Raw genomic sequence first — 15,624 nt, 5'->3', positions numbered from 1 at the left:
TCAGGAATAATAGGATTTGTGACCACCAAAGCGCTTGGTGGGTCAGAATATTTGCTGCCAAGCCTTACCACCTGAATTCAATCCCCAGAATTTCCGTGGTGGAAAGAGAGAACTGATTCTGCAAGTTGTCCTGACCTGCACTTTTGTGCTGTGCATGACTCACCCTGCATACACACAACTAAACGTAACAAAAACAAAGAATGGGAGGACTTCGTTTTTCTTAAGGCTCACCAGTTTTCCATGTATATATACCACATTGAAAAGAAATCCATTTGCTGGTTGACACTTAGCTTGCTTCTACTTCTTGGCCAAAAAAAAAAAAAAAAAAAAAAAGCTACTTAAAAATCTTTTATCCAAATAACCTCAATTTTCTTTATCCTTATACTATTCTATAACTGAAAATTCATACAACCATACAATAAAATTCAGTGCAATCATTGGCAAACATGAAGTCATTATTATCTAAAGATCCACACAACCAGCAGGGTAGCTTATTACATAAGCCTAATTAACAGTTGTCAAGATGAAGTATTAAAAATAAACACCCAACCCCTTTTTATGAATATGCATAACTGAGTAGAAACACCTCACTCAGTTCAAGAAAAGAGGTGAGGCCAAACGAATGAAACACACAAAGCCTTCTCATCTTGAAAGTGTTAGAAAAGTTGTGTCTTCCTTTCGCACGACTAGGAAAAGTCTAATTTATAGCAGGTTTTATGATTTGATTGATATTTAACTGACTTACTAAATTTTAGAACCTTGGGCAAGTCAACTAACATTTCCTCATTTATAAACACCCTACAGTGCTTTTGAAATACATCGTATACTTGCCAAATATCACACATATGTAGGTGGTGTGGCACTTGTGAGCGGTTTTCTCCCGATGCCTGCGCTTCCTCTCCTCCAGCGCCTTTTATTTTCTGATTAATCAGTAAGTCTTGAGTTTTTTCCGGGGTAAGTAACACCCGGCCACCTTTGAGTACAGGGCGCATGAGCTAGGAGGGAACTCTTCAGGTGACACCGCCCGCAACCCCGAGGTGAACCTGCTGTCAGAAAAACTACCGAGATTCCTTTTTGCTCAAAGCTCAGGACGGACTTCGGAGACTACCCCACACGCAACCCGGAAGAAAGGAACTTCCGCCAGAGCCAGGGAGGGTGGGTTACACTGAGAAACAGAACCGGAACAGGAGGGAATGACGCCAGCCCACGGAGGAAGGTGTCCGGAAGCGCCGGGGGACTACAGTTCCCATAAGCCCGCGGGGCTAGGTGAGGGGCAGGCGTCGAGACATAACCGGACAGGCCTTGCCCGTCATTTGGCTATACCAAGGTAAATGCCGACACCGCGGCTCCAAGGGAAGAGCCGACTTACGGTCCGCAGCTAGATTGTGCGAGTTAACCCTCCCCACCCACCCTAAACCGACAAAAATGACGCGCCCAATAGGGCGTCCTTGAGGTTTCCGGGCCACAGGACCCCACGCCCCTGCGAGCTTTCCCAGTGCCGACGACGCGGGGGACGGTGCTCCGCGCGCGCGCTTCGCCACCCCAAAGCCTCTGGCCCGGCAGGAGGTGGGCTGTGCCTGGCTCCGGGGCGAGAAGAGTGGGGGCGCAGAGGAGTTGAGGAGCAGGCGACCTCCGCTCATCTGTGCTCGCTTCCCCGCCGCCCTCGGCGGAGGCGGTGAAAGCTGTCGCAGTCTGGTGGGCCGAGGCTAAGAAGCACTTCCATCCTTGTCCTTAATCCCCCTTCCTACCCTTTGGCGTGGTGTAAATCCCGCGGGAGAGGCCGAGCCACTTGCCCTAGGTCACAGAGATGAAGTGGCAAAAAGGAGGTTTTGAAGCCAACTTTTCATGACTCAGTACCTTCCCGAGTTTAACCCGAGCGGGGCCAGGTTTGAGGACCGCGGACTCTTTTTTTTTTAAACACTAGCGGTATCCAGGGGGCACCTTTGGGACCAGGTGTAGAATCCTAGCGCGTCACCAGCCTCGGTCTCCCCAGCCGGAACATAAACAAGCCCAGGGCCCTGGGCAGAGCGACCCCCGCCGAGGCGCCCGGCAGCCTCTCGGCTCCGAGAACGTTCAGTCCGCGCGCGTCACCGCGGCGGAGCGGGTGGGTGGGGTTTGCTGCACCGCGGCGGCGGCGGCGGCGGCGGCGGCGGCAGCTAGTGGGTCCTCCGGTGACTCCGGGGCGGGGCTGCGGGGAGGGTGCCCCCCGACGGAACGACTTCTCCGGAATGGGGGGTGTGGCTGGTCGGCCAGCATCATCCGGGTGGGGGGAGAAAGGGTCCGCTGTTACCGGCGGCGCAATCCCCGAGGCCTGCTGCTAGAGATGCTCTTCCTCTCGGTGAGTTGTTTTGCTGTTGTTGTTGGCTGGGATGTACTCGTAGGCACGCCCCACGAGGGAGGAAGGAACAGGCCACCTTGGTCGGTGTGGCCTTGATTGGACTGGGCAAAGGGGAATCGACCAGCTGCTCTCCCAGGCCTCCTCACTTGGGGCTATCCTAATCCGCGGCTGCGCTCCGTGTTCAGTTTCATGCAGGCTCTTGGGAAAGCTGGTGCTGCTGCTGCTGCTGCCTGATTCCCGCGGACAGACCTTGGGACCGGGGCCGGAGCTGGCAGCTGGAGATGGCGGACACGAGATCGGTGTATGAAACCAGGTTTGAGGCGGCGGTGAAGGTGATCCAGAGTTTGCCGAAAAATGGTACGTGAGCTGGGCTCCCCGTTAAAGCCTCTCAGCTGGTTCTGGTCTTCCTTATTTAGTGTCCTCCTCCCATTCAGTCATTAAAAGGAATGTAATTGAAAGGATGGTCTTGAGTGTGAGTTAATTACCCCCTGATCTTTGAGGCCAAAGGCGAATGTATTATCCAGATTTGAAGTAGTGTATATCGTTGAAAACAAGCCTTCTCACTGTGTATTTGGTATGTTAAAAAAAAGTCTGGGTATGTATTCTGTTAACAATTTGCAAAAGTTTTGTAATTTTGTCTGGACAGTGTTAAGGAAGTTTTTTCCATCACTAAATTTTATTTTAATTTTCTCTGTTCTAAGTAGAGAGGCTTGGGAAGGGAGACTTTTACCTTTTAAATTTATATCCGTTTGCATTATGATTTACATTTCATAATAAATTAGATTAAAAATTATCTTAAGCATTGTTACCGTGTGTGCTAGATTTGTAGGCCAAGTCAAACATAGCATTGTTATATTACTATAGTATTTAATGTCTTTTCTCGTTTCATTTATCATCTTTTGGCTAAGTAATGAATAGTCAGCATAGTTCATTTCAATAAAAACTCTTCAAGTATAGTTTTGAAAGCTTGTAGGGCATAGGTTACCATGTACAAAGCCCTGTTTCAGTTCCGACACCCCTCCAAAACAGTGGCCCAGGATCTTTGGAGATCAAGAGGGCTGGGGCTGGAGATATGGCTCAGGAGTGGAGGGAGTACTTGCCTAGTGTGTGTGCAAGCTCTAGGCTCCATGGTGTTTTATTTTATACCTTTAACATTGTATTGGAGGAGAATACATGGAAAACTAAAGGGTAAATACAAATAAGCTAAATGAAGGACGGAACTAATAAACCCAAGGTGGGGGTGCATGCCTTTAATCTCAGCACACCAGAGGAAAAGGCAGGCGGATCTCTGAGTTTGAGCCCAGTCTGGTCTGCATAATGAGACCCTATCTCAAAAAACAAAAAAGGAAATAATATAGGAATTCAATTAGATATTGATATTTTAAAATGCTCAATTAAGAATATTCATAGGAAAGTATGATTTAAGAGTTTTATGTAAGGAGTATGTTCACTTTTTTTTTTTTTTTTTGGTATTTCCAGACAGGATTTCTCTGTGTAGCCCTGTCTGTCCTAGAACTCACTCTGTAAATCAGGCTGGCCTTGAACTCACAGAGATCCACCTGCCTGTGCCTCCTGAGTTCTGGGATTAAAGGCATGCACTACCACTGCCCAACGAGGTGGTGTGCTTTTCTAAGCCATGCATTTTATAATTTTTTGAAAATTGATAAGATATTCCTGATTTTTCGATCCTTCCTACTTTATTATTTTACACTCTAATTATTATTAAGAAACATATATATATATACATATATATATATGGATTGCATACAAATATAGATAATGGACTGCAGGCCAGCCAGTTTGGGCTACATAGCAAGATACTGTTTTAAAAAAAAACAAACAAACCAAAATATTGCAAAATGAAGATAAACTTGTTCAATGGCCCTTGTGACAGATGTGGTGGGCTGTAGCTCAGTGATAGAGGTTGCCTGAGCCCTTGGGTTCAATCCTCAACATTTCAAACAAAAAAGGGTAGGGAGCAGGCATGGCTCAGTGGCAGAGTAGGTATTTAGCAGGCATAATGCCATCAATAGTACAGACAGAAAGACACCTCTGTTAGGCAACATTCAATGTGCTGTCCCGAAAGCTAATTGATATTGACTGAAGCACATTTGCTACAATGAATGTTTAAATATTTTTTTTTTCCTTTTTTGGTTTTTGAGACAAAAACTTACTATGTACCTCAGGCTGGCCTCAAATTTGGGAGATCCTCTTGTTCCTGCCTCCCAAGTTCTGGGATTATAGGTATGTTCTACCATGCTTGGCTTAGAATACTTTATTTATTTATTGCTTGTTTATTTATATTTATTTATTGGCAATATTGGGGATTGAACCTTGGGCTTTGATCATCCTGAGCAAGTTCTCTACCATTGTGCTTGATCTCCAGTACTATTTTAAATTGTTTGGTTGGCTTTGAATTATTTTGCAATGAGATCTTGCAGCTTTTGCTGTTTATTGCCTAATATTTATTTAAAGCCTAAAGTAAGAAGTGGCTGGAGAGATGGTTCAGTGGAGCACTTGCTGCTTTTTCAGAGGACTCAAGCTTGTTTCCCAGCACCCATGCCACCGATAACTCCAGCTCTGGAGGATACAATGGCCTCTTCTGGCCTCCACAAGTACTGGCATGCATATGTATATACACAGGAGCACAAACAAAAATTATTTAACAAATCTAGGTTAATGAATTATGTAAAGTATGTGTTTGATAGAACCTTAGTAGACATATAAATTGTTAGATAATAGTTCAAACACATATGTTACTATGTCATAGGAACGTCTTTGGACAGAAGTAATGCTGTCTTATATGTAATATATTCAGTATATGTTCTCAGTTTTGGCTTTTATTCACTATAATATGTACCATTTACTTAAGCTAATAAACTTGTAAATTTTGTTAGCTTACTGAAGATAAGATGAGATGAAGTTGTTTAATTAAAATGTTTTATTACACTTATTATATGTGTGTGTATGTGTGTGTGCATGCACACTTGTCTCTACACTTGTCAGAGGACAACTTACAGAAGTTAATGTTTTCTTTTCCATGTCGTGGTTACAAGCGCCTCAGATGTGCAGAGCTGTCTCACCACCCTGCCCCTTTTTACAGTTTTTGAAATTTTAAATTTAGATTTTCATCATTAATTCATTTTAGCTGTGGTTTTTCTATTTTATTTTTTGCTGTATAAAGAGTAATCTTGTTAAAATACTGTGTCTAAGAAATACTCCTAAATGTTCATATATTATATAGGTAATTATTACTGTGATTTTGGAATTAATTATACACTCTTGGCCAAACTTGAACTACTAGTTCTCAATTTGTATATGTTGTAATTTCTAGTAGAAAAAAAAAACCTACTAGCTTTTGACTACTTCATGTTATACCTGATATATAATCTATTATCTTTAAACTACCTTTATAAATATTATTTTTAATAACAGTTTCCATTTTTAAAAGTAATGAGCACTAGGATGGAGAGATGGCTCAGCAGTTAAGAGCTTTGTTGCTCTTCCAGTGGTCCTGAGTTCAGTTCCCAGCACTCACATCAGGAGACTCACAAATTCCTGGGACTCTAGCTTCAGAGGATCCTGTGCCTCTGGCCTCCCGCAGGTCCTGCACTCACATGCAGACACACATTTATATATAACAAAACAAACAACACTGAGTTTTTTTTAACAGAAAAAGGGAAAATGAAATAATAATCTGCATCCCTACCTACTATCCAGAAACATCCCTTTTTAACATTTTCATGCCTATTGTGTTGTACTTCTTGGTAGGAGATAAATTAATTCACCCACATGGCAACTCACAGCCATCTGTAACTCCATCTCCAGTGTATCTGACACCCTCTTCCAGCCTTCATGGGCACCAGACAGGTACAGAATACACAGACATACATGCAAGCAGGAACAAGTCTCACACACACTAAAACAAAACCATATACAGTAAGAACTAAGTAAGGTGGTGTGTGTGTGTGTGTGTGTGTGTGTGTGTGTGTGTGTGTGTGTGTGTGTGTGTGTGAAGAGTACAGAATACCAAGTGAGATTACCCATCTGTAATCTCAGCACTTGGGAAGCAGAGGCAAGAAGATTACAGGTAAAGGCCAGGAATGGGATGGCCAGTGGGGTTACATAGTCAATTCCAGGTCAGCCCAGTCTACAGGGAAAGTGAAAAAGCTGCATGTTTACTTTGATTATTAAGATGTTAACAGTAAATATCAACTTCTTGACAAAATTTCAAGTTTTCACTAGACAAAGGTCTAAAGGAGAGCCAGTTAGTATGAACTTTGGTTAATAATAATAATAAAATAACAGATTTCTCAATATATACTTCTAAGTTTGGACATTAATTTCTTTGAAGACATTTCTTCATACATTTTTTTTTAATGAAGTATTTACTGGTTATTTCAGTTACATTTGTAAAATGGTTGCTAATTTATTTATTGAACCGATACTGTTCTTAAAAGTTTAAACTTTCAGAACTTTTTGAAATCAAAGAAGAGTAACTAATACCTGATGTATTTCAGGTTGAAATGAATTATCTGAATTATAAAGAGATGTAGCCCAGGTGTGATATCTCCTGCCTTTATCTCAGCACTCAGGAGGCTGATTCAGAAAGATTGTTGAGTTTGAAGCCAGCTTGGGCTACTTAGCAGTTCTAGGCAAGCCTGAGCTACAGTGTTAGACTCTATCTGAATAAAACCAAACCAAACAAGAAATCCACTACTAGTGTGGTGTGGCTAAGCTAATACCCAGCTCTACGTTTTGATTTATAGTCCCAAGTGATCTGTATTTAATGTTTGTTTCCCACAGGATCATTCCAGCCAACAAATGAAATGATGCTTAAGTTCTATAGCTTCTACAAACAGGCGACTGAAGGACCCTGTAAACTCTCAAGGCCTGGATTCTGGGATCCTATTGGAAGATATAAATGGTAATTTCACTTATAGAGCTAAGAAAGAATTTTCATTTAAATCAATTAATTGTACAGCTGTTACTTCTGTGTTTTGTGCATAATGCATCCTAGGTATTGCTGACACTTTTGTTCTTTAAGTGTCCCTAATACACTTTTGTACAATTAGGAAAAGGTCGGGGAAGACAGGAAAACAGCAGTGTTGTAGGTAGGTGCTCTATGGAGAGAAAATGTTAGCACTTAGTCTCCCTTTCCTTTTGTGGAGGTCCCTCCCTCCACCCCTAGATCAGTCCCCCATAGTAAATTAACACATTTGCTATTGGGAGTACCACTTAGCAATTCTAGCAGTCCGAGATAGAGGCAGGAGGATCAAGAATTCAGGACCATCATTGGCTACATAAGTGAGTATGAGGCCAGCCTGTGCTATATGAGATTGTTCCTCAAAAAAAGCAAAAACCAAACTTCCTTACTCTTTGAACTGCCAAAGAAAACAGTGGCCTTTCCTTGTCTAGTGAGTTGTTTGCTTTGAGACTGTAAGGTAATGTGTAACTAGGCAGGACTCGGATGCTACATTAACTTTGGTCTAAGATGACTTCCAACCCACTGGACTTGAGTAGAATATTGGTTTCTAATGTTATAGATAAAACAAGTCATTAAATATTTAGATGTTCTACCGTTTTCTGAATTGACTAATACTTGTGAACAGTTTGATATGTTTACTGCTGCAGGTTTACAAAATGCTGACAAAAGTTAGTTTTAGATTATACCTTATCAATAGAGTATGCAAATTAGTGCACCATGTTTTTCAAATAATTAAACTGGGTTCACAGATGGAAATTATTTTTTCCCCTACAATTGACCTTTGGCAGAGTTAATTGCTTTAAAAAAATGTATGAAGAGGGGATTTGTGTTATTTTTTGGGACAGTCTCATTCTAAAACTCATATGTATCCTTGGACTTTTGCTTGATCTCTCTACTTTCCCAGTGTTGAGGTTATAGGCAAGATTACAGGCATGAACTACAATACTCAGTTTATTCCATGCTAGGGATTGAACCCAGGGCCATGTGTATGCTAGGCAAATACTTTTACCAACTGAACTACATCCTCAGTCCTATTTCATCTTTATTTCTAGTATATAAATTAGTTATACATGTTGGGGAATATTATTTTAAGGTATGTTACTTTTGTTTATGTTGCATTTGTTTAACTCTGTGAAGCTGTGTTACTTTGCCTGTCTAAAATACCTGATGGTCTAATAAAGAACTGGACGGCCAATAGCAAGGCAGGAGAAGGGATAGGTGGGGCTGGCAGGCAGAAAGAATTAATACAAAGAAAGAAGTAACCAGAGAAGGAGGGGACTTCAGGGGCCAGCCACCCATCTACATGGCAAGCCACAGAGTAAGAGTAAGATTTACAGAAGTAAGAGAATGGGAAAAGTCCATAGGCAAAAGGTAGATGGGATAATTCAAGCTAAGGAAAGCTTGCAAGGAGCAAGCCAAGTTAAGGCCAGGCATTTATCAGTAAGAATAAGCCTCTGTGTGTGATTTATTTAGGAGTGGGGTGGCAGGCCCCCCCAAAGAGCAAAAACAAACAACAACATATACATTTAAATTAATGGGAAAATTTTTTCCAAAACGTATGTTTATGTACAACATGGCTTTTACAGTTCTTATAGTCTTCTAAACGATTTGTTATTGTTACTTTTCTTTATAATGACATAAAAGCTTTTTTGAGGCTGGAGAGATGGCTTGGTATTCTTGCAGACGCCTTGGGTTAAGTTCCTTGCACCCACTGTGGGTGTCTTACAACTGACTCCAGTTCCAGGGGATCTGATACCCTCTTCTGGCCTTTCAGAGCAGTTTCATGAAAATGGTTCACATGCATACACTCAGGCTCACATACATACACACAAAAATTAAAAACAGATAGATCTCGGGTTGGAGACATGGCTCAGTGGTTAAGTGTACTTACTTTTGCAGAGGACCTAAGTTTCGTTCCCAGCACCCATATGGTAACCCACAACTGCCTGTAACTCCATATGGTGGACCACAACTGCCTGTACCGTCTGTTCCAGGGAATCTGACAACTTTTCTGGCTACTATGAGTTCCTGTACAGTAGTGTACATAAATAACTGCAAACATACTCATGCAAATAAATTTTTTAAAAATCCTTAAAAACTTTCAAAGGGTTTTTAGGATATATTTATGAATAGTCTGTAGTCTTCTGTGGTCTATACATACGTGGATAGGTTGGATGCTTAATGTTTAAAATCCTCTCTCTTATATTTTCAAAAATCATTATGAAAGGTTACGTAAAGCTGTTGCATGCAGTAGACTTTACGCACATTCTTCCGGACTCTCCTACCGTCCCTTCTCCCTCCTCTTTCCTCTCCATCTTCATCAGTCTCCTGGTTCCTCATTTCACTTACCTTTATGTCATCAGAACAGACATGATTTTATGTACAAAGTTTAAGATTCATGAATGAGAGAAGACATGATGTTTGTTCTTCTGAGATCGATTTAATTCACTTCATATGGTTTTCTCTGGTTGTATCCATTTTCCTACAATTAGCATAACTTCATTATTTAATAGCTTTAGGTATGAGCTAACATGCCTAGTTCAAAAATCAAGTGTCTTTTGTTATTGCTTTTATATTTTCATTTCTAGGGATGCTTGGAGTTCATTGGGTGATATGACTAAAGAAGAAGCCATGATTGCATATGTTGAAGAAATGAAAAAGGTAGGGAAAATAATTCATAGTAGAGAATAAAAATATTTAAAGCAGCTTGAATTCACTTTTGTCATGTGTGTACCAGGTGGCAGTAGTCGGGGTTGAACCCATGCCTCTCAGCTACTCTACTATTGAGCTATATTTCCAGCACCTCTAATTTAATTAAAAAAAAATTTTTTTTGAGACAAGGTCTTATGTAGCTTAAGCAGCCTCAGAGTTGACATGTGGCAGAGATGACCTGGTATCTTGCCTCTACCTCCTGAGTGCTGGAATTATGCACAGGCACCACACAGCCCAGTTTGATGTGGTGCTGGAGATAAACCTCCATGGCTTCATGCATGCAAGCCAAGCATATTAACTAACTACATGCCCAGCCTTGTCTGATGATCTTAAAGAAATGGCTTTTGAACATAAAGGAAATCTGTAATAAGTGAATCAGTCTCCCCATCCCCTAGAGGATTTTTAATAACTTTTATTTGGATTATTCAGAATGATATTCTTCTGTTTCTTTTTTTAGTATTGCCTGTGCTAGTCTTTGTTGTGCCCTTTGTTCCATTTTCACAACTTTTATTTAGTGGACTTTAGACCAGAGGGCAGAGTTAATTCTTTAGTGTTATCTATATTGGCAGCACAGAAACAAAGGAGCCCTTCAAAAGCAGAGAGAAGTAAAAGGCATTGTGGCTCGATAATTTTTTCTTTTTAAAAAGTTACACTTGTGTGTGTGTGTGTGTGTGTGTGTGTGTGTGTGTGTGTGTAAGAGAGGGGGGGGGAGCGCGAGCGAGCAAGCATGTGTGACACTCAGGGGACAGCTTGTAGGACTTGGCTCTCTCCTTTTACTGTGTGTGTTCTGAGACAACCTCAGGTTGTCTGGCTTGGCAGCAAGTGCCTTTACTCACTGAGCCATCTTGCTGACCTATTTCTTCACTTCAAATAGTGTATAATTTTCAGGCTGCATTTCTATAATTCGATATAAAGTTGAACTGACATAATATTTATCCATGGTTTGTTAAGAAATGGTTTAGCCACAGTTTAAAGTAAGAAAGGGAGCCAGGAGCGGTGACTTGTGTGTAGCATTAATCTTAAAAGTTCTTATTAATAAAGTCAAACCTGAGCCAGGTATTGGGGTGAAGCTGGAAGATCAGAGAAGCAGAACAAGCCACAGCTACCTCACCTCGCCAGTTCCTCAGCTGATCCTGTTTCCTCAGACTGGATGCCTCTGAGTCCTCATCCAGAATGAATTTCATCTGAACTGCTGCTCAAAAGCCTGAAAGCTTAACCAGCCAAAAGCTTCTAGTTTCTGGTCCTCCTGCCTTATATATCTTTCTGCTTTCTGCCATCACTCACTGGGATTAAAGGCTCATTTTTTTGGGATTAAAGGCGTGTGTCACCATGCCTGGCTGTTTCCAATGTGGCCTTGAATTCACAGAGATCCAGAGGGATTTCTGCCTCTGGAATACTAGGATTAAAGGTGTGAGTGCCACCATTTTCTAGCCTCTGTATCTAGTGGCTGTCCTGTTCTCTGACCCCAGATAAGTTTATTAGGGTGAACAATATTTTGGGGAACACAATACCACCACACTTGTGCTTATAATTCCAGCAACCTAGACTCTGAGCAAGAGGATTGCTAGGAGTTGAGGCCAGCCTGGGCTACAGTGCTAAGACCTTGTCTCAGTAGGGCATGGTCAAGCACACCTTTAATACCAGCCCCTTGGAGGCTGTGGCTGGAGGATCTCTATGAGTTCAAGACCAGCCTGGTCTACATAGGGAGTTCTAGGACAGCCAGGGGTATACAGTGAGATCCTGCACCGCCCTCCAAACAAAAACAACAATGAAAAACCCAAACCCAAAATAAACAAATGGATGGCTCTGAATTGACTCATAGTCTTCGAGGTATCAAAGAGTTTATCAATTCCTGCTTTATTTTTTTGTTCTCTTAGATACTTTCTTAATTTTATTATATAATATATAATAAATTTTGTTATATATAAAATAATTATGTATTATATATAATTAGATATAATTTTATTCTAGCTCCACTGTTTTTTAATAAACCCCAGTTAATGTACAACTTAAAGATTATCATATAGATAATCTTTTCATGTGAAGCTTGTGTAAAATGTCTTCAAATGAAAATACTTTGAAAATATAAAAGTTATTTTAATTTATGTGTATGTGCCTGATTATATGTAGACCACATGCATGTAGGAGCCCTCAGAGGTCAGAAGTGGAGTTACAGATGGTTGTGGGCCACTATGTGGGTGCTGGGAACCCAACCTGGATCCTCTTTAAGAATATCAAGTTCTCTTTAACAGCTGAGCTATCTCTCCAGCTCCAAGAATACTTTTAGATCTTTAGTATTTACATCTTTAGTATACTTGAAAAAATTTAGTCTATGTGCTTTATATAATTACTATAGTCCCTATGGGGAGTCTGCTGATGAACTTCAAATCTGGAAATTATTGACAGACTGGGAATAATAGATTTTGTACAACTATAGATGAAGTTAATTGGTGATTTTATAGTATTTCTTTCTCTTAATTACAGATTCTTGAAACTATGCCTATGACTGAGAAAGTTGAAGAACTGCTGCATGTTATAGGTCCGTTTTATGAAATTGTAGAAGACAAAAAGAGCGGCAAGACTTCCGACTTGACCTCAGGTTGGACAATCTTGTTTCTTTTCAAGACACAGTCTTGTGTACAGGGTTGGACCAGGCTGGCCTCTAACTCCCATCTTCCTGCCTCACTTCCCATGTTGTGGGATTACAAGCATGTCCAATCCTGCTCAGCTCTGTTTTACTGTCTTTTTCTTAACTCAGCAACCGATATATTATGCATACACTGATACCTATGCATCTAATTTTCTCTTTTACTTTCACATGCCAGTCCGATTGGAGAAAATCTCCAAATACTTAGAAGGTAGGAATACTAATCTATGTAAAACCCTTGTTTAAAATTTACAGGGCAGTGGGGCTGAAGTGTTGGCTCAGTGGTTAAGAGCACTTCCCACTCTTCCAGAGGACCCAGTGTGATTCCTAGCACCCATGCCAGGCAGCTCACGACTGCCTATTAATCCAGCTCTGAGTTATCATCAGGTGCTCTCTTGGCTCTCTGATCACCTGCACACATATGGAATACATTCATACTCACATACCCTCAAACATAAAAGTAGAAATAAGAAATGGGGTTGGATGGCTCAGTGGTTAAGAGCATTGGCTGCTCTTCCAGAGGTGCTGGGTTCAATTCCTAGATCAACATGGTGGCTCACAGCCATCTTTAACTCCAGTTCTAGAGGATCTCATGCTCTCTTCTGACCTCTGTGGATACCAGGCAGTGCACAGATATATATACAGGCAAAACACCCAAACAAAATAAAATGAAATAATTAAAAATACTAATAGAAAAATTAATAATAAAAAAGTTTAAGGAAAAAGTAATTCTGCACAAATACATAAATCATAAATTTATCATCTAGGAATTGTTATTCAAAGTGAACACATTGTATGAGGTTCTAAAATATTATTAAACTTTAAATTTTAACCTATTAAAATATTTCAAGTGGTTCACTTTTATATAACAGAAATATAGAATAATTAATAGTTTTTTGTTTGTTCATTTTTTTTTGCTTTGTTTTTGTTTTTTCAAGACAGGGTTTCTTTATGTATCCCTGGCTGCCCTGGAACTCGCTCTGTAGACCAGGCTGGTCTCGAGCTCCGAGATCCCCCTACCTCTGCCTCCTGAGTGCTGTGATTAAAGGTGTGCGACACCACCACATAACTTGTTTGTTCTTAATTAAATTTTAAAAAAAATTTATTTAGTGCACTCATGCCACAGTGCTGAGAGTAGAAGTCAAAGGGAAAATTGTGGGACTCGATTGGTTACCTCTTTCTACCATGTGAATGCTGGGGATAAAGCTCAGTCCTCGGGCTTAGTAGCAAGTGCCTTTATCCACTGAGCCATCTCACTGGCCAGTTTTGTTTTGAGAAATAATTTTGCTTTATGAAATACGTTAGTGATACCATGAATCAAATGTTTTTCTAGCTTATTTTTAAAATAGTTGTTATTTAGAAACAGTTTCATGTTGCCAACACTGGCTATGAACTGAACTCATTGTGTAGATGAGGATGGCCTTGAACTTTGGATTGCTGTTTCCACCTGTCAAGTTGTTGGGTTACAGGAGTGTGCCACCATACCTGGCTGCTTGCTTCCTTTCTTCCTTCCTCTTTCTTTCTGTCTTGCTGTCTCTGTCTCTTGCTGTCTCTGTCTCTTGCTGTCTCTGTCTCTTGCTGTCTCTGTCTCTTGCTGTCTCTGTCTCTCTTTTATTATTTTATGTGTATACTTGTTTTGTCTGTAGGTGTCTTTGCGCCATTTGTGTGCCTGGTGCCCTTGGAGGCCAGAAGAGGGCATCAGCTCTCCTGGAACTGGAGTTGCGCATGGTTGTGAGCCACTTTGTGGGTACTAGGAGTTGAGCCCAGTTTCTCTTGAAGAGACAGTGTCCTTAACCACTGACCCATCTCTCCAGCGCCTAGATAATTTTGTAAAAAGACTTATTTATTTGTATTTATGTGTATGGATGTTTTGTCTGCATGTGTACCTGTGTGCCACTTGTGTGCCTAGTGCCAGAAGAGGGCGTCAGACCCCTGGGGACTGCAGCATGGATGGTGGTGCGCAACCATGTATGCGGGCGATGGGCATGGGATCTAGATCCCCAGCAGCTGGTGCTGTCCACCACTGTGTCGGTCTCTCAGCCTCTTAGAGTCTTTGTTCTTTGTGAGGTCAAGGAAGTTCTGTTATATTCTTTGTTTCTTTACCATTTTTATAACAAAAAACAAAGTTGTGATTTTGGTTCTTCATCTCATCTATGTGATTAACAATCATGTGGCTTTTGTCATTTAGATTATTTTTTAAGTGATTTTTTTCTATTAAATTTTTTTTCATTCTACATACCAATCACTATTCCCCTATATGTTTTTTCTTTTAAGATTATGTATTATGTATACAGTGTTCTGCCTGCATGTGTCCCTGTAGGCCAGATGAGAGCACCAGATCTCATCATAGATGGTTGTGAGCCTCCATGTTGTTGCGGGGAATTGAACTCAGGACCTCTGGAAGAGCAGCCAGTGCTCTTAACCCTTGAACCAACCCCTATATGGTCTTTTACATAGATTTTTGGATGTTGAGTAGTGTTCATTATCACATAACTGCATTGATGTTTTCTGCTGTCAGATGGTTTTGTTGCAAACGCATATTTGATGGAGGTTTGGATGAAGGTGTCCATAGATGTGAGTTTCTTTTCGTGTGTGTGTGTGTGTGTGTGTGTGTGTGTGTGTGTGTGTGTGTACACTTGGGTTTTTTTTTTTTCTTGTTCTTGTTTTAAAAATCAAAAACAAAAAAAATTCTTCTCTCATGTTTAGCATATACAAGGCCCCAGACAAAAAGCCTTTGTTACGTAATACAATACCTTAGGACTGGGAGTGACCATTATTAGTAGAATACTTGCCTACCATGGATAAGACTCATAGTCTGATTTTTACAACTACAAAGCTAACTATGGAGATGTCATGATTCTCTAATAGAAAATAGACTTGAAGTTTTAGTCTTTCATTTGGTTAGGTAGGTGGACTTAAATAAGAATGTAGGTCTCACTG

General features: G+C 40.7%; 1 protein-coding gene across 12 annotated transcripts in view; it reads left to right on the top strand.

Moving 5' to 3' along the window:
* The first annotated feature begins 1,198 nt into the window (after positions 1-1,198).
* The window catches only part of Acbd5 (acyl-CoA binding domain containing 5), a 36,500-nt gene continuing 22,074 nt past the window's right edge, over positions 1,199-15,624 (top strand). For 2 of the 12 annotated variants that reach the window (XM_076572547.1, XM_042277993.2), the window contains exons 1-6: positions 1,206-1,327; positions 2,524-2,695; positions 7,145-7,265; positions 9,914-9,986; positions 12,522-12,636; positions 12,863-12,895. In XM_076572547.1, the coding sequence (XP_076428662.1) occupies positions 2,620-2,695; positions 7,145-7,265; positions 9,914-9,986; positions 12,522-12,636; positions 12,863-12,895 (418 nt within the window). In that variant the 5' untranslated portion in view covers positions 1,206-1,327; positions 2,524-2,619. Of the gene's footprint in view, positions 1,328-2,108; positions 2,339-2,523; positions 2,696-7,144; positions 7,266-9,913; positions 9,987-12,521; positions 12,637-12,862; positions 12,896-15,624 lie in introns of those variants that run through there. The other 10 variants (XM_076572543.1, XM_042277988.2, XM_076572549.1 and 7 more) reach the window with 7 other exon arrangements.

The sequence above is a fragment of the Peromyscus maniculatus genome, chromosome 5 (genome assembly GCF_049852395.1).
Source record: "Peromyscus maniculatus bairdii isolate BWxNUB_F1_BW_parent chromosome 5, HU_Pman_BW_mat_3.1, whole genome shotgun sequence".
NCBI lineage: Eukaryota > Metazoa > Chordata > Mammalia > Rodentia > Cricetidae > Peromyscus > Peromyscus maniculatus.
This window is presented reverse-complemented; position numbering and strand designations above follow the sequence as displayed.